The sequence below is a fragment of the Bos javanicus genome, chromosome X (genome assembly GCF_032452875.1).
Source record: "Bos javanicus breed banteng chromosome X, ARS-OSU_banteng_1.0, whole genome shotgun sequence".
In the NCBI taxonomy this organism is placed as follows: domain Eukaryota; kingdom Metazoa; phylum Chordata; class Mammalia; order Artiodactyla; family Bovidae; genus Bos; species Bos javanicus.
In genome coordinates this window covers 35,927,425-35,950,228 of record NC_083897.1, presented here as the reverse complement: position 1 = coordinate 35,950,228, position 22,804 = coordinate 35,927,425, and the positions used below count along the sequence as shown (strand labels likewise).

The window sequence follows — 22,804 nt, the reverse complement described above, 5'->3', positions numbered from 1 at the left end:
CAGTCACAGCCATTGCTCCCAGTTTCTATGGACTGGTCTAATACTAAGGGCAGTAATCAGCTCACAAAGTGTGACAAGGAGTCAAGAAATTTTGGGTCAATGCCAACTATGAAGGCAGAATCATCTCTGTTTTCCACAGCCTATAAATGCAAATGGAATGAGAACATCATTAATGCCCACCCTCCCAACCCCCACCAAACCCCCTCCACTACCCCCTCTCTTTTCTGGTCACAGGGATTCAGCCCCTGTTTCCCACGGCTTCCCCAATCATTTGATGGAGGGGTTTCTTTAGGCCCAGCTTCCCCCAGCTCATCCTGTCCCTGCTGACCTCCGCTTGCTGTGGGCTCCTCCTCAAAGTCCTAGGACTCTGCTGTGTGTCCTGGAGGTGCCTGTGGTGAAAAGGCCAGAGATAGAGGTAGGAGGCGGGGCCTGACAAAGCCTGTGGGTGTGGGTGTGTGTGTGTGTGTGTGGGTGTGTGTGTGTGTGCGCCCACGCCCATGCCCTGGCTCAGGGCTGTGCAATCCCGGGGCACCTGGTACCCACTTCTCTGGGGCAAAGGTTAGAGGACGAAGAGGTACAGTTCCCTTCTTTCTCAGAAAATGCCTGACAGATGAGAAAGATGACTGGAGCTCTGCACAAGGCAATGAACTGATGGGTGAAGAGATTGTGTGACAAGCTGTCATATTGCCATGGATACTGAGGACAGCATGGGCTGTGGGTTTGCATCACTGAGGGGTGTCATGTGGTAGATAAGGTTAAGGAGCAACAGGTGATGTCATTGGCCTCTAACCAAAGAAGTATCCTTTGTTGTGGGGGAGGGAAGATGGGGGGTGGGCAGCAAGGATCAAGAGCTGAAAACAGGGACCTATGGTTTCTAGATGTTTGGAAGCTAGAATCAGAGGCAGAAAAGGGACCCAAAAAGGGTCTCCAGTGCCACACTGCAGGAACAGACGACTCTGACCCTAGGTGTGACCCTATCCTGCAGACCCTGTAAAACTTGGCAGGCAACCCCACCCCTCCTGCTTTTTGCCAGGGTTACAGAGGCCTCTTCCGCCTCACAGCTGTTCACCACGCTGGTTAGGGATCCAGTGGCAGTGCAGATGCTAGAATTCTACCCATGGGCAGCACCAGACCTGCCCTCCAGCACTGTGCACAGGCAGTTCCTGGTGCTGGGGCGGTGGACACTGCTTCACTGGATCTGTTCCAGGCAAGGCCGAGGTTCTGCCTCACAAGACCCTGCTCAGGCTGTGCCAATTCTGAGTCTACAGAAGTGCTCACAAGCACTCTGGTACAGGGGTACAAGAAACTGCTCAACTGGTATTCAGCACTAGTGCAGTTAAGATTATTACTGCAGTGTACGTGCTTAGTTGTGTCCGACTCTTGCGACCCCATGGACCATAGCCCATCAGGCTCCTCTGCCTATGGGAGTTTTCAAGCAAGGATACTGGAGTGGGTTGCCATTTCCTCCTCCAGGGAGTCTTCCCAACCAATGGATTGAACCCGCGTCTGCTTGCATCTCTGGCAGATTCTTTACCGGCTAAGCCATTGGGAAGCCCTCAATTATTATTACTCCGCCCTCAATTCCAGCCCTCTTTTAAACCTTAATCTGCCTGAAATGCAGGAGACCTGGGTTCGATCCCTGGGTTGGGAAGATCCTCTGGAGAAGAGAACGGCTACCCACTCCAGAATTCTGGCCTGGAGAATTCCATGGACTGTATAGTCCATGGGGTCGCAAAGAGTCAGACACAACTGAGCGACTTGCAGTCCCTCTGCTGCTGCTACTGATGCTAAATCACTTCAGTTGTGTTCGACTCTGTGCGACCCCATAGACGGCAGCCCACCAGGCTCCCCCATCCCTGGGATTTTCCAGGCGAACACTGGAGGGGGTTGCCATTTCCTTCTCAAATACACAAAGTGAAAAGTGAAAGTGAAGTCACTCAGTCGTGTCTGACTCTTAGCAACCCCATGGACTACAGCCTACCAGGTTCCTCCATCCATGGGACTCTCCAGGCCAGAGTACTACAGTCCCTCACTGGCTCCTAAACCTTGCCCCCGCTGTCAAGTCCCACCTCCACCAAAGCGCAACTGGCCTTAAGGCCCACCCCTGATGCCAAGCCTCCCTGCACGTTTGACCCAGGTAGCCACCAAGCCCCACCCTGTCCAAGTCCCACCTCCAATGAAGTCCTACCCCCAACTGAGCTCAGCCCCTGATGCCAATCCCCACCCCATGGAAGTTCAATCTTTGCCCCCACAAAGCCCCACCCCTTCTTGTGACCCAACCCCCATTCAAGTCCCATCCCTAAGGAAGCCTTGCCACTACGTAAGCCTGATCCCTGCCCCCACTCAAGCCATGTCCCCACCTCTTCCCAAGCACAATGCCTGTCCTAAGCTCCGACCTCACTCAAATCCAACTACTGTCCCAAAGCCTCTGCCTTCATTTCACTGTGGTCCCCACCCTCACCTAGGCCCACCTTCCTAAATCCCTCCACCCCTTTACACACTCTCTACCTGAAACACCCCTCATTCCAGAGCAGGAATACGTCTGATCAGTGGAAGTTGGTAGAGGCCAGGAGAGAAAGCGCTGAAGCCACTTCCCCTCCAGGGTAAGGCCCAGAGCTACCAGTCCTGACCACAATGGCTGTAAGCAGGGTTAGGCATGCAAGAGGTTTCCTTGCAATTCCGAAGCTGGTCACAATGTCTGGAAATGGCATGGTACTGGTGCATGCCAGGCCTGATAAACGGCATGGTCCTGGTGCATCAGGCCTGATATAGTGGGATCCCACTTCCAGGGGATCTTGATAAAAATGCAAGTTCTGATTCAGGAGGACTGGAGTGGGACTGAGATTCTGTGTTTCTCCTTTCTAGAAAGCTGGGTGGTTACTGATCAAGATACTTGCAGAATCCCCTCTAAGTGTAGGTATTTCCTATGTCTGAGAAGGGGAACACAGACCTAAATATGCCTGACTTCACTAGGAAGTACTATTGAAAAGCCTGTTAAATCAATATCCTTCCCATGCCAAGAAAAAGTGGTTACCTGCTGGTGTCAGAAAGTCACAGACCCCCAAGTGGAACATTTTACCTGAGGGATCTCATAACACAAGTCCACTGTGGCTCTGTGAAGCCCCCACTCAGCCACATGGCATTACAGGTATGATAGGTGTCACAAAAGGTGATACCATGGGAAGAGGTGTTCTGATTGCCATCCTAGAAAACAGTGGAGGTTAAGAAACATGTCTGAAAACATATTACATTATATTGGTTTCAAGTTTATAACATAAAGGTATTTGTATATGTTGCAAAATTATCACTATGATAAGTCTAGTTAACATTTATCAATGCACATAGTTTTTTTTTCTTTCAATGAGAATTTTTAAAAATCTACCCTCTCAGCAACTTTGAAAAATACACAGTACATTACAGTTTTATTGACTATAGTCTCCATGTTGTACATTACATCCCTAGGACTTATTTATCTTACATTTATGTTTATGTGTGTGTATGTGTATATAATATGTCCTACCCTGATGGTATTACCAAATTAGATTATGAAAGCCCTTCAAGAAGCTCCGTTATGATTGGTTTAGAGATAAAGTGCTTTTTATGAATTGAACACTCTTAAAGTTCTCAGAAATTAATGAAAGTGAATTTACTCTCACACAACTTTATTTTAGCAGTAATTATGTTTTATATATATTATGTCAGCCTTAAAGATAGTTTACAAGATCTTTTGCTAACTTAAAACTTGACACTTAAACTAAAATAACTATACAAGATGTGCTTCATTAAGTACACTAAAGCCTTTGACTGTATGCTGCTGCTGCTAAGTCGCTTCCATCGTGTCCGACTCTATATGACCCCCATAGACGGCTGCCCACCAGGCTCCTCCGTCCATGGGATTTTCCAGGCAAGAGTACTGGAGTGGGGTGTATGGATCACAACAAATTGTGGAAAATTCTTCAGGTGATGGGAATGGCAAACTACCTTACCTGCCTCCTGAGAAACCTGTATGCAGGTCAAGAAGCAATAGTTAGAACCGGACATGGAATAACGGACTGGTTCCAAATTAGAAAAGAAATATGTCATGGCTGTATACTGTCACCCTGATTATTTAACTTATATGCAGAATACATCATGCAAAATGCCAGGATGGATGAATCACAAGTTGGAATCAAGATTACCAGGAAAAATATCAATAACCTTAGGTATGCAGATGACACCGCTCAAATAGCAGAAAGTGAATAGAGCTTAAAGGGCCTCTTGTTGAAGGTGAAAGAGGAGAGTGAAAAAGCTGGCTTAAAATTCAGCATTCAAAAAACTAAGATCATGGCATCCAGTACCATCACTTCATGGCAAATAGAAGGGGAAAAAATAGAAACCATGATTTTATTTTCTTGGGCTCCAAAATCATTGTGGATGGTGAGTGCAGCCATGAAATTAAAAGATGTTTGTTCTTTGGAAGGAAAGCTATGATAAACCTAGACAGCATATTAAAAAGCAGAGATATTGCTTTGCTGACAGAGGTCCATATAGTCAAATTTATGGTTTTTCTGATCTTCCCTGTAGCTCAAACCGTAAAGAATCTGCCTGCAACACAGGAAACCTGGGCTCGATTCCTGGATTGGAAAGATCCTCTGGAGAAGGGAATGACAATCCACGCCAGTATTCTTGCCTGGAGAATCCCATAGACAGAGGATCCCGGCAGGCTACAGCCTGTGGGATCACAAAGAGACAGACACAACTGAGTGACTAACACTATTACTACTATGGTTTTTCCTGTAGTCATGTACGGATGTGAGAGCTGGACCATAAAGAAGGCTGAGCACCAAATAATTGATTCTTTCAAACTGTGGTGTGGAGAAGCCTCTTGAGAGTCCTTTGCACTGCAAGATAAAACCAGTCAATCCTAAAGGAAATCAACCCTGAATATTCATTGGAAGGACTGATGCTGAAGCTTCAATACTTTGGCCACCTGATGCAAAGGGCCAACTGATTGGAAAGGACCGTTATGCTGGGAAAGATTGAGGGCAGTAGAAGAAGGGGGCAACAGAGGATAAGATGGTTGGATGGCATCACCAACTCAATAGACATGAGTTTGAGCAAACTCTGGGGGATAGTGAAGGACAGGGCAGTCTGGCATGCTGCAGTTCATGGGGTTACAAAGAGTCAGACACAACCTAGGACTGAACAACAACAAACAGTGTAGTGTTATCAATCATAATTCTAGTTATCTTTTTAAATGTTGCACACCACAGAAACAACCAAATTTCCTTGTCAGTTGCATTATTTTTGTGTTGAACTCTCATCAGATCTTTAACTATGGCATTTTAAATCTTTTCTCTTGCACTTATGCTTCCCCAAAAGCGCTTGCAATCACCTACAGGCCACAATGCTTTATCTTCAATAAAAAGGGACTGTCTCGGACCCTCAGGTAAAGGACTTTGCCAAATGTTCTGAGGCACAAGTTTCTGATGTCATTACTTAAATAACTTTGAAATCCTATTACTGCAGTGAGCCAGAGTTTCCAGAACTCTAGGGTATAAGCTGATAGATTATGAGACTGCTAACCCGAGACTGAGCAGAATGAGAATTAATTACATAGGACTTAATGAACTGATTAAGGAAGATTATGGGTTTTGTTTGGAACATTGCTGTTGCTTTCATGCTCTATATTCTGGATACAAGAAATGCTTTCTCATTTATCTTAAGCTATCTGTAACTCTTAATAATATAGTAGGCACCCAGAGGAGCAGGTCAGCAGACAGGAGTTCCTGGGCAGTGGGGGATGGGATGAGGAGGGAACACAGGGAGCACTCATGAGTGAAGCTGTGTTCAGAGGATGTTCAGAGAAAAAAGAATCCTGCAGATGTCATTAGATAATAGGCCTGGCACACAAGGTGCTTCTTGGGCTACAGCACTGTGCAGAAGGTGTTCAGTGTGTACAGTGAGGAAGGCCTGGTGTGGGGATTTTTCATGGGACAGATGGCATGGTGCAGAAGCCACTCACAGGCAGGGTATACAGTGCAGAGGAAGGCTGGGTGGAGACAGCATTAACAGGGTAGCCCATCAGAAAAGCAGTGCCACTCTTTCCTAAGCAGGAAGGGTTGAGAACAGGAAATCAGTGGCTTTCACAACCAGTAGAAGGTTGGAGCAGTGAAGGGGAGGGAGACTGCTGCTGATACACTAGGAAAAAGCCCCCAGTGATTTCAGCTGCAGGCAGGACTGTCATGGATGATTCTCAGGAGGTTTCCCAGAAGTCACTGGGAAAGAAACCAGGTATAACCTCTTTCTGAGACTCCTTAGTGCCCAGTCCTGCTGCTGGAGAATAAGGGCTTCTTCTTCTCTCAAAGTACTCTAGTAGCTGGATAATCAAACCTGGAGGTGCTTTGATGAGGGATTATAGAACACGTAGTTCCAAGGACTATCCCATATATTGAGTAGAAAATGTACAAAGGGGCAGAGATGTGGCCTAGCTGCTAACAGCCAATCCAGCACAGTCCAACTCTTTGACCACTCATCATCCATAATACTCTTCTCTCCATGATTTTCTTCCAAATGATAACAGTAGCAATACCATGCTTCTGCTTAGCATGATGCAACCATTCCTCATACAGGTGAATGCACTTCTGTCTTCTCCAGGAAGGCGGGATGGCAAAAGTCCCATTAGATACACTCTCATTCTCTGGGGGATGTCTGTTCCTTCTCTAGTTCTGCCATAATTACACTTTGATATACTGTACTATATAGGTTAAATTATATTTAAGTATCACCCACACAATTCAAACACAGCATTTGGAAATGGGAGGAATAAAAAATAATGGGCATGAGATTCAACAATATAATAACAAAGCAAGACAAAGTATGTGTAGCTTCTATAGTTGTTATTTGGGCAACTGGCCATGAGGTCATACTCAGTATTTATAACTTCCTTTTTCCACTAGCACTTCAGTTCCCTATGACCTCATCTAGATGATTGTGGTTGTTTATGTGGTGGTAATATACAAATCTTTATTCCTAACCAATCTGATCCCTTACTGGTCCTGCCTGCATGAGTCATTATAGTCATCCATTACATTATATTATTGGATATGGGAACACTACGAGACACTTTCATATTTTTCTCCTAGGTTCCAAATATTGTCCTTCTTGCCTCCATGGTGTAGTAGTAACTCCATTCCCCCTCAATAATCAGGAGCAGTCAGCCAGCGGGTAAAATAACACCTGTCTTTTTGATTCATTGCCAAGAGGGGCCCCAAATGACCGGGTGGCAATCTCAATTTTGAATTCAATATAACCACTGTTGGGTCCCCGGTGGAAGATTTCCTCCACTGGGAAATTCATGGGGAAAAAATATTGTGCAGAAAAACAGGACAAGAGGAATGTGTTGTGTGGAAATTCACAGGTGGACTACCTTCATAAGTAGAGTCCCCCAGAGGACCCCATGTGGGATGTATCAGTTGGGGAAGGAAGAATAGCAAAGGCTGAGTATGGGGATAAAGTGGCTTGCTAGGAACCTGCTCTGCTGAGTCATTTTTCAAAATAACACTACCCTATTTGGGCGGAGTTGGGGGTGATTGTGTCACTTACTATCACCAATAGAGTCCTAGAAATATCTGGTTAGGAGCTATTGTTATAGTTCTTTTCCTTTGAATTGGTAAAGCATCTTCTTCATTTCCCAGTGGTACTCATGTAGCAAAGATGGTGGCTAGGGTTGCGGTGAGAATGTAGCTACAAGGATACTAGTTCAATATCTACTGAATACTGGATCCCAATGTCCCTACTCAGTAGTGGAGGGATTTCTCTGTCATGTCTTCTATCTTTGAGCTGATTTCCTAATCAACCCTTTTTGGCCCCAGGTGGGATCAAGACATAGATGGCATGTAAATTATATTTTCGGGTACAAAACTTGGAAGCATGGACCACCTGATATGCAGAATAGCTGTTCAACAGGATTCTGACAGCCTTGGCCACTGGCCCTAATGAACAAGACGAAAAGTCTTTCCTGTTGGTACACATCTGGAGGAATGGGTTGGGATGTGTGGTTGAGGGGGCACCTTTGAGGAGGGTGTTTGAGAGATGTCTATTCAGAATTACTGCCAGAGTTGATGGGAACAGAGGTGTTTAAATGGGAAGAGTTGACAGAGGAAGAATCCAATAAGCATATTTATGTATTTTAGGGGCTAGCATACAAGAGAGGGACTATAGATATCAGTGGATGATAGTTAAAGGAAACAGGTTATAACTCAACTGAGGAATGCATTTCCAGAGACAGAATGGGCTTGTAAGGGACTGTGCTCCTGGTGATTGCAAGTACTCAATAAGGATGAAGCAGCCACCTATCAGCAATGAAAGGATGGGCCCAAAAGAATAAAACATTACTCATTAAGATCTGACAGGTCTAAAAAAAAAAAAAATCTGACAGGTCTATTGAATAGGAAGGAACTCCAAAAGGGAGGGGGGATATATGTATATGTATAGCTGATTCACTTTGCTGTACAGCACAAACTAACACAACACTGTAAAGCAACTGCTGCTGCTGCTGCTGCTAAGTCGCTTCAGTCATGTCTGACTCTGTGTGACCCCATAGACGGCAGCCCACCAGGCTCCCCCATCCCTGGGATTCTCCAGGCAAGAACACTGGAGTGGGTTGCCATTTCCTTCTCCAATGCATGAAAGTGAAAAGTGAAAGTGAAGTCGCTCAGTCGTGTCCGACTCCTAGCGGCCCCATGGACTGCAGCCTACCAGGCTCCTCTGTCCATGGGATTTTCCAGGCAAGAGTACTGGAGTGGGGTGCCATCGCCTTCTCCTACATTCCAATAAAATTAAATTTTTTAAAAAGAGATCTGACAGGTCTAGAATTGCACACCTCCAGTGCATGTATAGTTTCTAGATAATGCTGGGGTTTTTTTTTTTTTTTTTTTGCTCTTTATATTTGATACTTCTTAAAAGTATTTATTTGATTTTGTAAAGAGAATGGCTTCAAGTAATAGGAGAAAATTAATCACACAGCCCAATGCACCAAGTTATTACACTTAAAAAAGGAAACCTTAACATTTACACATGAAGTATCTCACCATTTATTATGTTTGTGTACATTACCGTGAGTCAAGCAAGTATGATTAAAAATTCTAGGCAACTAAAAACAAGGCAAGTGTAATACAACCACTTTTTTCCATGTCTGCAGAATTTTGAGCCATTTTAACCATGAAAGAGATTTTTTCAGATTGAAATCAGTATCTTGCACATTGGTTCTAAAACTCCCTTAAAGGCATAGTGTATCTTGAAGGTGGGGAAGCCAGCCTATCTTGGACCTCTTTCCCTTTCACTAATTCATTCAGCACCTATGTGTCAATCCCCACCATGTGCCAAGTCCCTGGCTGAGAGCTAGTCTTGAGGAAAACCAGCTCATATTTTGTGTCAGTACATGGCATGCTGTGCCAATGTTCCCCTCCAGAGCAAATCTGATGCACATCAAGGCAAATAAATTGAATGCTCTTCTCTGATCATTTTGCAAGAACAAGTCCACCATCCAATGTGCACAGGGCTCATAAACTGGACAGAAATAGAGAGACATTTTCTAATTAAATCATGAGAAGGGGTGGTCCCAAAATGGTGGAAGAATAGGACAGGGAGACCACTTTCTCCCCCACAGGCTCATCAAAAAAAAAAAAAAAAAAGATTATTTGAATGTGGAGAAACATCCACAAAACAACTTCTGAACACCAGCGGAGGACACCAGACAACCCAATCTCTTTGAAATAAAGAGAAAAGGCCATTAAAAAAAGGCCAATCATTAAAAATGATTTAATCAGAAAAACTGTCAGTTTGTCCTTTTCCGGAACTTCCACAGTGAAAGTGAAAGTCGCTTAGTCTCATTCTACTCTTTGTGACCCCATGGACTACACAGTCCATGGAATTCTCTAGGCCAGAATACTGGAGTGGGTAGCCTTTCCCTTGTCCAGGGGATCTTCCTAACCCAGGGATCAAACTCAGGGCCTCCCGCATTGCAGGCAGATTCTTTACCAGCTGAGCCATAGGGGAAGCCCAAGAATATTGGTGTGTGACCTATCCCTTCTCCAGTGGATCTTCCTGACCCAGGAATCAAACGGTTCTCCTGCATTGCAGGCATATTTTTTACCAACTGAGCCACCAGGGAAGCCCAATTTACACAGTAATCCTGGTCCCAAAGGTGGAGGAGCCCAGTTGCATGGGCCTACATCTGTCCAGCAGGCCAACAGGAGTCCCTGTTCCAAGTTCCTGGGGTCTTGGTAGTTGCTGTTAGCTTGGGACAGAGTCTGGACTGGAAAATGGGATGTCACTGAGGGCCTTGTGCTCAGATCAGTGAGCCCACTGGAGCTTCCCCTGGGTCGACAAGCTCTGCTTTGGGAAGATCTGTGAGTCAAATCTCTTCCCAGCTAAGATTATTGCAGTTCAGAAGTGTTTTCATGGAAAAGGTGGGTGAGTGGGGCCAGCTTGGCTCTTCTTGTATTTTACCCAGGATGCCCAGAGGAGGAGTACAATTTCCCACCTGCCTCTCTTTGTAAAAGTGTGCCTCAGGGAAGGTCTGAGGGGGGCAGGTTCCCCAGGAGGACTAGGTAACCTCCACACAGGCTCAGGACTATGGCTACAGTTACTGGAGAGACACAGCAATGGTTCTGACCACTTATCTTAGCCTCAATATCCTCATTTGCAAACTGGGGAGAAGAATACCCTCTTCACAAGATTAGAACGGGGATTAATGCCATCGCTCTGTTATAATGCCTGCTATGTAGTAAGGCCTCAAGAACGCTAGCTGATTTCCCCCCTTCATAATCTTGCTGGAGTCTATACACTCTAAGACCTACTTTAGGGGATCTTTGTGTAAAGTTTAGGCGTTGGAAACTGAGATCAAAGGTATTAATCAGCTATCAAAATTCAGACACAGATGTCCATTTGGTCAGTAGGCTCTTCAGAATTACATCATAGAGAATTTAAACCTAATGTGTAAACTTTCTAATACATGCCCACATACTTACGGGGAAGAACTCAGCTATACTGAAAGGTAGGTAGGAGGAGGTAACTAAAATCTGCTATGTAACTCAATTCGAAGCAACGAACTAGTTGCAAAAGGATATGGAAAGTTCAAAAACTATATATGGCAAATAGACAAGCTAAACATTAGCCTATGTCGATCCCTAGCATTCAGTGTATGCAATTTACCCACCAGGGATCGTCGACATTCTTTAACCTGGCCTCTAAGAAGCTTCAGGGGGGTCTCCTTCTGCTTTAAAGTCCCAAAGGCACACTTAGGCCACCTAAACTCATCAGGAAGCTGACCGGTCTTAGGGAAGTCAAAACAGAATTATGGTTCAACACTCTTTGCTTGAACCTGAAGTAAGATCATGGATGGGAAGTACTTTTTCAGCTATAAAAAAGGTACACACAAAGGGATTATCATAAGATCATCAAGATACGCTACTGGATGTAAGAAAGTTCAACTTAAGAAGGGCAAAAACATGAACAAATCAAAAGCATGAGGAAGGAAGTGAGGGAAGAAGAGCCAGCAACTTGGGGCAACTGGGGATAGTCAAACTTGTCCAGGAGTCATCACTTTCTTCTCAGCCTGCAGGAAGTAAAAGAAAATAGAAGTATCCATGAGATTGGAAACACACACCCAATCCAATGAGCAGTCAGAGGATCTTGGGGAGGGTGACTGCTCCAGGCATGGGAAGTAATAGTCCAGATCAATGTGTCTTCTGGAGAAAAGGCAGAACAGGCTCATAGGTGGTGGAGGGCCTGGTTGCTACCCATTCCCATTGCCTTCAAGAGAGATACTCTGTCCTGTGCTTCTAGTTGAATAGGTGCTAAGGAGGAGGGGCTGCCAGGATCACCAGTCCCCATGAAGCTCAGACATTGGGGTCAATTCCACTGGTTTTTAGCAGGCAAACCTGTGTTCAAGCAGAGTTGACAATGTGGACCAGAAGATTCCCAAGCACCAGGACAGCACCATCACTTCCCACACATGCTCACTTATCCTGGCCTTTACCTGCTGCTGGTCCCCAGCTAAATATCCTGTTTTATTGAATATCTTGGCTGTTGAGTCCTGATCTGATGCTATCTGAGCAATGGTGGAGGCAGCCCAGGGGACTGTATCAGAGAAGCTGAATCTGAAGTCCTGGGTTGAGGTCCTGGTTGTACCATCTACAAGCTAAGTGCTTCTCCATGTCCTTTTCCTTTAGGTCTTTACTTCCTTGTCCCTAGATGGGCCAATAACCTAGCAGGGAAGCTAGGGGGCTTAGGTGAGGTGCTGCATGGAAGGTGCTCCTTGAGAGGAAGAGACAGTGGCTTCTGCAGCTTGGAAATGTCCATGGGAAAGGTCTTAATCTGTACCACCTAAGACTTCAAAGTGTCACAGGGCATAGGGACACAAGGACTCAGGCACCCTGAACATAAAGGCTAGGAGAAATAGCAGTACCTCAGGTCAAGACTCAGGGAGACACTAGGGCACATTTCTTCCCCCTAGTAAATTTCCTGCTGCTTGGCAACACCCACCTAGAACAGCTTCTCATAGCATTTCTCACAGTGGATGGTATCACGGTGAATGAAAATCTGATCCAGAAGCTCACCCATTGGTTTACTGCAAATCCCACACTGAAAGAGAAAACAAGCTAGAGGTCAACATACAAGTGCAACAATCTAAATGAGTGGAGTGGGAAGGCACCAAGCTGATGTCACATCCTGGACTTTGAAGCAGACAATTTAAAAATGGCATAAACAGAGACAAATCCCAAACAAAAACAAAAGCAACAGTAAAACAGTAAAACAAAAACAAAAACTAACAGGCAGAATGATCACACGGTCGTTAGGAGCCCAGGTTTCAGAATTGGGCCTGAGTTTGAGCCCTAAATCGACTGCTCCTTAGCTGGCTGAGCTTGGGTGAGTTACTGAGGCTCTCTTTCCTCATCTATTGGACAGCTTCAATTGTGATGTTGAAAGTGAAAGGAAGGTGATATGAAGGTGCAGTGAGAGGGAAGGTGATTTCAGCAGTCCAGCCCCTCTGGCCTGCCTCTCCAGCCAACTTCTAAAGGATGAAATGGCTATCCATCTGCTGCAGCCCCTCCTGTTCTGAGAGGTTAGAGCAGAGGGGCCTGCAGACAGTCTCAAATAAGAGGAGACCAAAAATGACCCCATATATCTGGGGCTCCAGCTATCTCCAGGCACACCCTGGACAAGCCTTCTGCTTCCAGCTGAATGTAGTGGAGATCAGCTGCTAGGATCCCTAAGTCCCTCTGCTTATTCGCACCTAGCACCTCTCTGACATCTTTCTTCTTCTACTTTTCAGTTCCTGTCTCCTGGCCACTTTTTCACTGTAAATTAATGAGCCCTCTGTCATTTTAGTTACTGTAGGCCAGAGCTTGAACCTCAACTTAGCCAACTAGTGGTGGTGATGCATTTAGAGGATAACCTCTGCAAACAGAAAAAAAAAAAAAAATCAACAACCCCAGCTTGCAACGTGCCTCACGCTGTGGAGAACAAGGAGTCTAAAAGGCTGTTATGATGCTGTGGACATTAAGTGTCCTCTCTTTATTCCTAAACGTAGCAATACAAACTAGTGTTTTAAAATGTTATGCCAATCTAACAGAGGTAAGATAAACCTCTGATAAAGGACAGTGACAGATGAATTTATACAGATGAACCTGAGCAGTGGAATGGCATTTCCTGGGAGGCCATAGAGTACAGCTCGGACAACATTCACTCTGATTTTGGAGCCAGGATTTTGACCCTCAGTTCTGAGCAGCTCTGTGATCTTGTGAAAGTGATATCCTTTCCACCTCTGTGCTCGTGGTCCCCAGGAGTGGGTCTCAGGCACCCTGCCCACATTCTAAGAATTTTCCAAGAATACCAGGTCTCACTGTTTTGCCACAATTCTAAGTTTCCCTGCCCTGTGTGCGACCCAGTCAGGCAAGTTTAAAATTCCTGCTACTGTGGGCCTCCTCCTCCCATGCCTTTCAGCCTCCTGCTGGCCTCTTCATTCGTATTCCCTCTGCACACATGATGGATACCTGTTCAGCCACCTGGAAAATACCCCTGGACACGTCTTCATCTCTGACTCCAGACCCACCTCCCTCACAAAGCCTTCCCTGGATGCCCACCCACTCCAACTGTACCTTTCCTCTAACACTGGGCTCTGTGGCACCAAATGTGCCAAGAGTTGCTTAAGTAATTCTGCTGTGTTTAACAGGGGTGCTCTGTGATTAAGGTATATAAATAAAAGTTGAAAAAATACTCTGGGATTTTTTATTTAACATTCTTTCCCTCTGTTAGTCAAGTTCTAATTATATAATATGATATTATTAACTACAGACACTGTGCCGTGTAGATCTCTAGAACTAACCCATCTTGCGAACCTGACAGTCTATCCTTTGACCATCACCTCCCTGTTTCACCTCCTCCCCAAGCTCCTAGCAACCACTGTTCTACTCTCTTCTAAGGATTTTGCTATTTTAGATTCCTCGTATAAGTGGTACTAAGAAGTGTTTGCCCTTCTCTGTCTGGCTTACTTTGCTTAGCACAATGTCCTACAGTTTCATCCATGTTGCTGCAAATGACAGGACTTCCTTCTGTCTGTAAAGGCTGGATCATATCCCATCTTAATGTATATACCACATTTTCTTATCCATCAGTCACTGCATATTTAGATTGCTTCCATGTTTTGACTATTGTCGAAAATGCTGCAGTGAACAGACAGTTCAGAGACTGCTTTGAGATCCTGATTTCAATTCCTTTGTGTATATACATAGACGTGGGATTGCTGGATCATAGCATAGCCCTATTTCTAATATTATGCTTGACTTGGTGTTAGGATAATGCTGGATTCATAAAATGAGTTTGGAAGTGTTCTTTCTTCTATTTTTGGAAGAGTTTTAAAGGATTGGTATTATTTTTTTCTTTAAATATTTGTTAGAATTGCCTGTGAAGACCTGGCCCTGAGTTTTTCTTTCTTGAGAGGTGCTTGGTTACTGATTTAATCAATTTATTATTGGTCTCTCCAAGCTTTCAATTTCTTCTTGGTTCCATCTTAGTATGTTTCTAGGAATGCATCCATTTCTTCCCAGTTATCCAATTTATTGGTATTTAATTGTTGATAACTGTTTCTAATAACCTTTCACTTAAGTCCAGGAATCATGAAAACAGACTGGTCTTTGCCAAACCACATGTCACAGTCTCTGTCTGCACCTCTACTCTTGAGTCAACTCTGCATCTGCGCAGACAGAAGAGCTTCCAACACCTAGCATTTTGTTCCTTTCCTCCAATGTTCTGGGCCCCTTTCTACCTCAGCCGCTGCTCTGGCCAGACTCTCTGTGGACCAGCAGCCTCAGTATTGTCTGGACTTCTTAGACAAACCAATTCTCAGGTCCCACCCAGATGTACTGAGTTAGAAACCTTGCTGGGGCCCAGCACTCTGTCTTAAGAAGCCCTTCAGGGGATAGTGAAGTATGAGTCACATGCTCCAGTGTGAGAACTGCTGCTCTAGAACTCATCACAACCAATAAGTCATTCACCCATCTCCTTGACTTCCATGTCCTCCAACTCACTCAGATAGTCTCTGCCATTGGCTTACTGTTATTGTTCCCTTGAGCACAGACTAAACCATGCCAACTCACCTGGCATAGCCTCTGCCCCAGTAAATGCTAGTGTCCCTGTTTCACCTCTGTGACTGATTGTGGCTAGGGAACAACACACTACATGCTAACTGGTCTCCAAAGGATTGCACAAGTCCTCCCCTCAAGCAGGCTCTGCAGAGCCCATCCACCCTCCTTGTCTCTGAGACAATTTTCAAATCCTCCCCTTTTTTCTCAAGTGTCCAGCACTCCTCCCCACCCCTCAAAGGTGATCCTTTCATCATTCACTGAGAAAAACAGAGGCAACTAGTGAAGAAGTTCCTCATTCTTCCACCCACCAACCTGGGAACCTCTCCATAATAATGACCCACAGATTCAGCCTTTTCTGTCCCTGCCATGTGTTAACTGGTGCCCATCTTTCTCTCCTCCAGATGTACATCAGGATCACCATCAGCATCCATGTCTCCTGCATCATCAGTGTCTGCTTGTGACTCTTACCACTCCCATCAGCATAAACCCGTGCCTGGCACCTCTGCCCCACTGTCCACTTGCACTGCTCTCTTATAAAGCCAACCCATCAGGAGAGTGTTTCAGAGTGACTCTGTCCATTCCCACATGAACCCACTCCAGTCAGGCTTCTATCCCCATCACTCCACCAAAACTGTTTCAACTGAGGTCATCAACGATCACCATGCTGCAAAATTCAAGGGCAGTCCTCAGGCTTCATCCCATTCAATCTTTCAGCACCACTGACACTGTGACCACTGGACTTTCTGTAGAAACTGTGTCACTTGGGGCATTATATTCTGTGTGACTTCTCATCCTCCTCTGTAGACCCCCTCCTCTTCCCAACCTCTAAACGCTAGAAAGACACAAGGGCTCAGTGTCAGCCCCCATCCCCACCTACACACACCCTAGATGATTTCATCAGCCCTGGCCTTTCCCTGGAACACAAACACACATATCCATATGACCACAGGTGCTCCCTATATAGCTCTCCCTGAAATTTCACTCATCTACACCTCCCCTTTGCTCAAACCTGCTCCCCTCCAGTATTTCCCTTCTCAGTAAAAGCCAGCACTATCCTTTCAGGTAACAGCTGGGCCCCAAACTTTGGAGTATCCTTTGACTCCTCTCATTTTTTCACACCCCACAAACTGCCAGCTCTATTTTCAAACAGTATCCCCAATCCAGCCACCATCTTGACATCTGCCATGCCAACTCCCTAATCAAGTGACTGTTTTGTTTTCTCTAGCTTCAGTCAGACATTGTGTTTCTACCACCCAAACCCTCTAGTAGGTTCCAGCTTCATTTAGAATGAAATCTAAAGTCTCTCTGTGTCCTCCAACACCTACATGATCCAGTTCTTCGGCATCCTTGTGACTTTATCTCCTACCACTAATCTCTTACTCATGCTATTCAGGCCATGTGAGCTAAAATACTCCATGCTCCTGCCCCCAAGGCCTTTGCACTTGCTGGTCCTCTGTTGGGAATAGTCTTTCCCCATAAGACTGATTTTGTTTCCCTCACAGTATTCAGCACATAGAATTGCCAACATTCATTAAATCCTTTAGACTTGAGAGCTCACTCAGCTCCCACTTCTGCAAAGCCCCAGAGATGGAGCATGAGCATTCAGAATCAAGCCTTCTCCATACTCTCTGAACCCAAAAGGAATCCCCAGCTCTGGATGATGTTCTCGGCAACACCACCCCTCTTCCTTACCTTAAAGCAATAGTCATGGCAGCAGATGCCGAGGTGTTCTAAGGTGATCTTTGGACAGTCTCGGATCTCCCGGTTGCAGTAAGTACAGATCCCGCCACTTGTTCTGGAAAATGAAAAAGAAGAATCCACAGTCAGGCTGGTATGCAAACTACTGATGTGATGCAGCCAGACTCTGTGCTTTGATGCAGGCAGCCTGACATCTTTACCTGTGGTGTGCAGCTGGCCATGTCTAGCCTTGGGCCACGCTGGACCTCAGCCCATTGTAGACCCTCACACTGTTTCCAGAAACCAGTCACATATCTTCACCCTACTCTCTATCATACACGTGGACACTGCAATGTGATTCTTATTCCAGGCAGCTTGCTTCTCCCTGTCCCCCTACCAAACATATCTGCATGGTGGGCTGTTCCCCTCTAGAACGGGAAGACCCATGTCTTCTCCTACAGGAGACACGTCCTTGTATGCCCTACCCGGCTCCCTGTCTTGACGACCCTTCTGTTCATGCCTGGGACCACTGGGTCCTGCCTGGAATATCACAGGGACAGCAAGGACCCAAGGACTATCATGATGTCGGTGTGGCTGTGGAGCCTGCTGGGACCTAATACTGGAGTCCTAGATACCGACTTGTAGATTGAGTATCTCCCCAGTTCCAGGATTTCTGCCTTTGTTCCTGGAGTCACCCCTGCTTTTCCCCCTCAGACAGAACTTGCTGAACGTCCCTGCCTGTCCTGCTGCTGGCCCAGGGCTCAGTTTCTTGACACTGTTGCTAAAGACTCCTGCCCTCGTCACAGCTCTGTTCCTCGCTCGTATTTTACCACCACCAGTTCCAGCTCACAGTTAGAAGGCAGAGCAGTCAGGCCCTGGGGTTCGTCCTAGCTCTGTCACTGATTCACTGTGTTTGCCTTCTGGTCTTAGCTGGATTCAGAGGCTTTGGTTGCCACAAGTGTGACACCTAGATGAGGGACGCATGCCCTGTGCTGTGTGGTGTGACACATCATATCTGGAAATGGATCAGAAGTAGCAAAGCAGTAGACAAAAGCAAATGGACTTAATGGCTACATCTCCCTCAGCTGCTTCTCATCTGTAGACCTGTGTGCTCCCTGGTAACACAGCAGACTTACCTCTCAGAGTATGGAGTACCATCATATGGGAGTTTCTCCTCCATGTTGCATGAGTCCTCATTGCTGCCAATGCTGCAGGGAGTGTTATGGGAGAGAGGAGGGCAAAAAATGGGAGGCAGATCACTACTGCAGTCATTAGTGGAGAATGCTTTTCTGATTAACCCTGTGGCCACAAGCTGAGACGTGACTGCCTGACTTGCCATCGTCTGTTATGCTAAATGGTAGGGGAAGCTTTAAACTTGGTGCCACCAAGGCATAATTCTTGCAGAGAAGATCCCTTGCCTTGGGGACAAAGAAGACCTGCCATGATGAGGAAGATGACAAGTGTGTGGCTAGGATTCTGGAGGCTGTGCATACCAGAACTGTCACTTTCACTGACCAGGCGGAAAGGACCATGGCTTTTCTCCTCACATATATACCTGGGTTATAATGTGACAGTCACCAGAAGCCCACTTACAGCAGAAATCAGATACTAAGAATAGGAACAAAAAAGGAAGGAAACATTCCAATATAATACCTGTGCTTGAGTTACAGAGTGTGATTCAGGGTGGCTTTTTTTTTTTTCTTTTTATGTCTTTATTTTTCAATAATATGACTTCTTACATAAAAACTAATGATTAAAAACTATTTCCAAGGAAGGAAGACTAGCTACAAGCTCTAGGACATGCTTTGGTGAAGCTTCCATTCTCATAGGAGCTGTGCGATGACCTCCTGAGGTAAGTGACCTGGCTAAGGTCAAGCTTGCAGTAAAAGGAGTGAACTAGAATTTCATCCCAGGTTTTGATTTCTTTTGAGCACTAAGCTTATTTCTAAACCTCCTGGAATGTAAAGCAAAAGGGGGAAATACATTGAACTACACAATTCTAAGTGTCCAATTAAACAAAGTACTGGTGAGACTGGAAGAAGAAATACCAGATGGACAGTGTTCACAGAGGCAAAGATAGCTCTCTTGAGGGTGCTGGAGGTTTATAACAGCAAACAGTATTTCTCATATTGAAACCTCCCTGAAAAGTCTATAGAGACAGAAAATAGTGGTGGCCAAGGGCTGTGGCTGGTGGTGTGTGTGTCAGGTGGGAGGAGGGGGAGAGTTGCTAATGGGTCTGCAGTTCCCTTTTTGGGTGATAAAAATTTCTGTAATTGGATAGCTTTGATGATCTCACAACATTGTGGATGTACCAAAAATGACTGGGCTGTACACTTTAAAGAGTGAATTTTATGATATATGAATTATATTTCAAAAAAGCTACTGGGGAAAAATCATTCTAAGGAGTTACAAATGAAGAAACTGTGACTCATAAAAGTTGACCATCTTGCCCAAAATGACCTAACAAATGAGGGTTGAGTGTGTACTTGAACTTGATCCCTATGCCCATGCTCATCATTCCATAGAAGCAGTGAAAGCTGGCCTGGAATCTCCAGAGGCCAAATCCTGAAATAAAGCCAGGATGTTCCTTTCTGTTACTAAAATCCTAACCCCAGAAGTGAGGGGATGTGTCATTTTCAAAAATTCCCAGGAGGACACTGTCTCAGTGTGGGTTAGTTTTTAGCTCAGGTGGCACAGAGGTAGACTTCAATACAACATCAGGAAGCAAGCAAAGAGAAGATGAGTGAAAAGTTATGCATGTATCTGTGTGAATACACACAGTCAAATGTGTGTTCAAATGAAGCAAACGGGCATGCTGGAAGGAGCATGGGATCTGAAGAGAGGAGCTCTGAGCTCTGGAAGGATAGAATTAACTAGACGGTTCTTAAGGGCCTCAACAGCTCTATCAAGAGTGATACTCTCAGGATTTCACAAAAAGAATGCTTGTAGTCTACTGAGAAAGATAGGTAGAAATGGATGAGGCTGCAAGTGGAGCATAGGATGAAGTAATGATAAAAGAGGAGCACAAGACATCAAGTTAGGTAGAACAGCTGGAAAGGTATATCATGTCCATGGGCAATTAAATCATCCACCTATATGATAAATGAAGGTACTCGGGCCATGTACTTAGTGAGGTACTGGGGATGCAGGAATGAGAACAACACAGGGCCTGGCAGGAGAAGGCCATGATATGAAAGATCTGGGACTTCTTACCTGCCATAGAATGAAGACAGTGGCTTCCTGGAAGATACCTCACCAGCATTCACATACTCCTTCACAAAGAGAATCCCTTTGCTGTAGAAAAAGCATAACAGAACAGAAATAGGTATACTGGAAGATTTCAGGGGACTGGGCCTGATCTAAAGTAGGGATCCAGGGCAGGGAGAACCCCCATTTAGTGGACTTGGGCTGAAATCAAAGCTCATGGGTATAGCCGGCTGTGTGCAGATTTGAGAATGCTAGAAAGAGGCTCCCTACAGCCAGTGGTGGTACACTACCCTCCTGAGACTTCAATCCAGTAGATTTTCTATCCTCCTCTCTCACCACATTTTGTTTCCCTTTTGTCTGGGACTGAGGTTGCCTATAAGCCTCAATCCTAGATTTTCAAATCTCTACCTGCAATCTAATCTCGCCCTTCTCTCCCTTCTCACCCATGGAGTTCCGGAGGTCAAGAAGTTGCCTCACCCTGGACAAGCCACTGGCATCATTGGAAACAAGGTCTATTTCATGATAGACTCATAATGACCCCAAATTTGGCCCCATTTCCATGCTCTGCACTCCAGCCTGCTGGCCTGATGGCAGTAGAGGCTCCTCTGATCTCTCCTACACACACACACACACACACACACACACACACACCACTACCTCACTCAGCCTCCTTGCTATGACTCCCTTCCTGAACTCTAACATGGCATGGGGGCCAGGAGCAGAGGTGAGGCAGTAGGTATGTGCCTCTTCTCACAACAGATATCACGAGAGAAAGAGATGACATAGGCCCTGGCCTCAGAGGTATTTCTTTGGCCTTTTCAAGCATGTTCCCCAAGAAACACTAGCAAGGTCAAAAGGATAGCAGAGCCCTAGAAAGTGACACATCAGCTTATCACTGGGAGACTCCATGCAGGCCTCCACATAGGAGTTTATACTAGGGGAACCTGGGCTACACTCTGTGGCCCCTTGACCAGCAGGCTGCTGGGAATTGCAGTAGGCACTAGAACTAGTGTCAAGGAAGTAGCATGAGACAAAAGCTGAGTCCTTTAGCTCCAGGGAATAGCCCAGAGAACATCTCCCAGATGGTCTCTTCTTACCTGGTTGAGTTGGGCTCCAGTTCACTTGGGGAGGCTGGCATGTGAATAGGATGCTGCTCAGGAGGGGCAGGGCTGGGAACAGAGACCATACAGCTCGAGGGGTTTCTCATCCTGAAACAAGTGGAGGGAGGGGCAAGTACATCAACAATGAGAACTGATGTGTTGCAGAGTCACACAGGGTTATCAGGGGTTAATGCCAAAACTGCCATGTCAAGGAGTTTAAAAGAATGCCAAGGTTTTTTAAACAAACTTTGAAGATCACTGAGCTTCTGTTCTTTGAGGCTCCTGAAATCAATGGGTAGAAGCACTCATTTTGTAAGTCAGAGGCAAGACCCCAGCCTTCAAGCATGTGCCCATAACTACTCCTACAGCCAAGGGCCTTGGCCTGTGATTCACTTGGTTATAGCATAGCTATAGGGCTAGCACAGACTTGACAAACAGCCCCTTCCTGGAATGAGCTCCCTGCCCCCTTCCTCCAGTGAAGTCTCTGGAGAATACAAAGCTGAGGAAGAGAGGGACAAATTAATTTAGGCATCACCAAGGAAGAGATGTGGATGGACCTTATTCTGGAAGTCACCTGCCATAAGAAGAGGAAGAAAACTTATGGGTATAATGGTTTTACTGAATCTCAACCCCTTGGTATAACACACAACCCTTGGCCTGGAATTGGACCTCCTAGCCAGCTCACAAGGTGTTTTTCTGGCCAGGCCATTACTTGCTTTTATTCTGCCCGTTCCTGGATCAGCAGTCCCATACCAAAAGCTGCTGCAGCTGCCTGCCTATTACAGTTCAGGGAATTCTTTTAGGTTCCATCCCTGAGCCTTCCCCATTTGTGCCATCACCTCATGTCAACTCCCTGTCTTAACACTCTCAGCCCAGCTTTATGGGAACATACTACCCTGGGTTAATTCTGGCTTCTCTCCAACATGGTGCCACTCAGATCATGTCTGAGTTTGTGGCTTCATCCACCTGCCCTAGCCTCTGGGATACCACCCCTTTGCCAGAGAATCCAGTGCACAGGACTTCAACTAGTTTAAGAGTGGGGATTGTAGGGAACAATCATGATCTAGCACCTGCCCAGATCCCAAGCCCCATCTTTAGGGATTATGTCATGTGCACCTGACCTCTCTGGTACATTTGCACACAACACAACCTTCTCCTCTGGGAAGCCCTTCCAGGGTACCTGCCTTCTCA

The 22,804-nt window shown here is 45.7% G+C and overlaps 1 protein-coding gene across 11 annotated transcripts in view; it reads right to left on the bottom strand.

Moving 5' to 3' along the window:
• Positions 1-9,058: 9,058 nt before the first annotated feature.
• Positions 9,059-22,804, bottom strand: part of ZNF185 (zinc finger protein 185 with LIM domain) — a 58,999-nt gene continuing 45,253 nt past the window's right edge. For all 11 annotated transcript variants that reach the window (XM_061408877.1, XM_061408876.1, XM_061408875.1 and 8 more), the window contains 6 exons: positions 21,611-21,721; positions 20,520-20,600; positions 18,443-18,514; positions 17,322-17,424; positions 12,529-12,627; positions 9,059-11,599 (listed from right to left, as the gene is read on the bottom strand). In XM_061408877.1, the coding sequence (XP_061264861.1) occupies positions 12,529-12,627; positions 17,322-17,424; positions 18,443-18,514; positions 20,520-20,600; positions 21,611-21,721 (466 nt within the window). In that variant the 3' untranslated portion in view covers positions 9,059-11,599. The remainder of the gene's footprint in view (positions 11,600-12,528; positions 12,628-17,321; positions 17,425-18,442; positions 18,515-20,519; positions 20,601-21,610; positions 21,722-22,804) is intronic.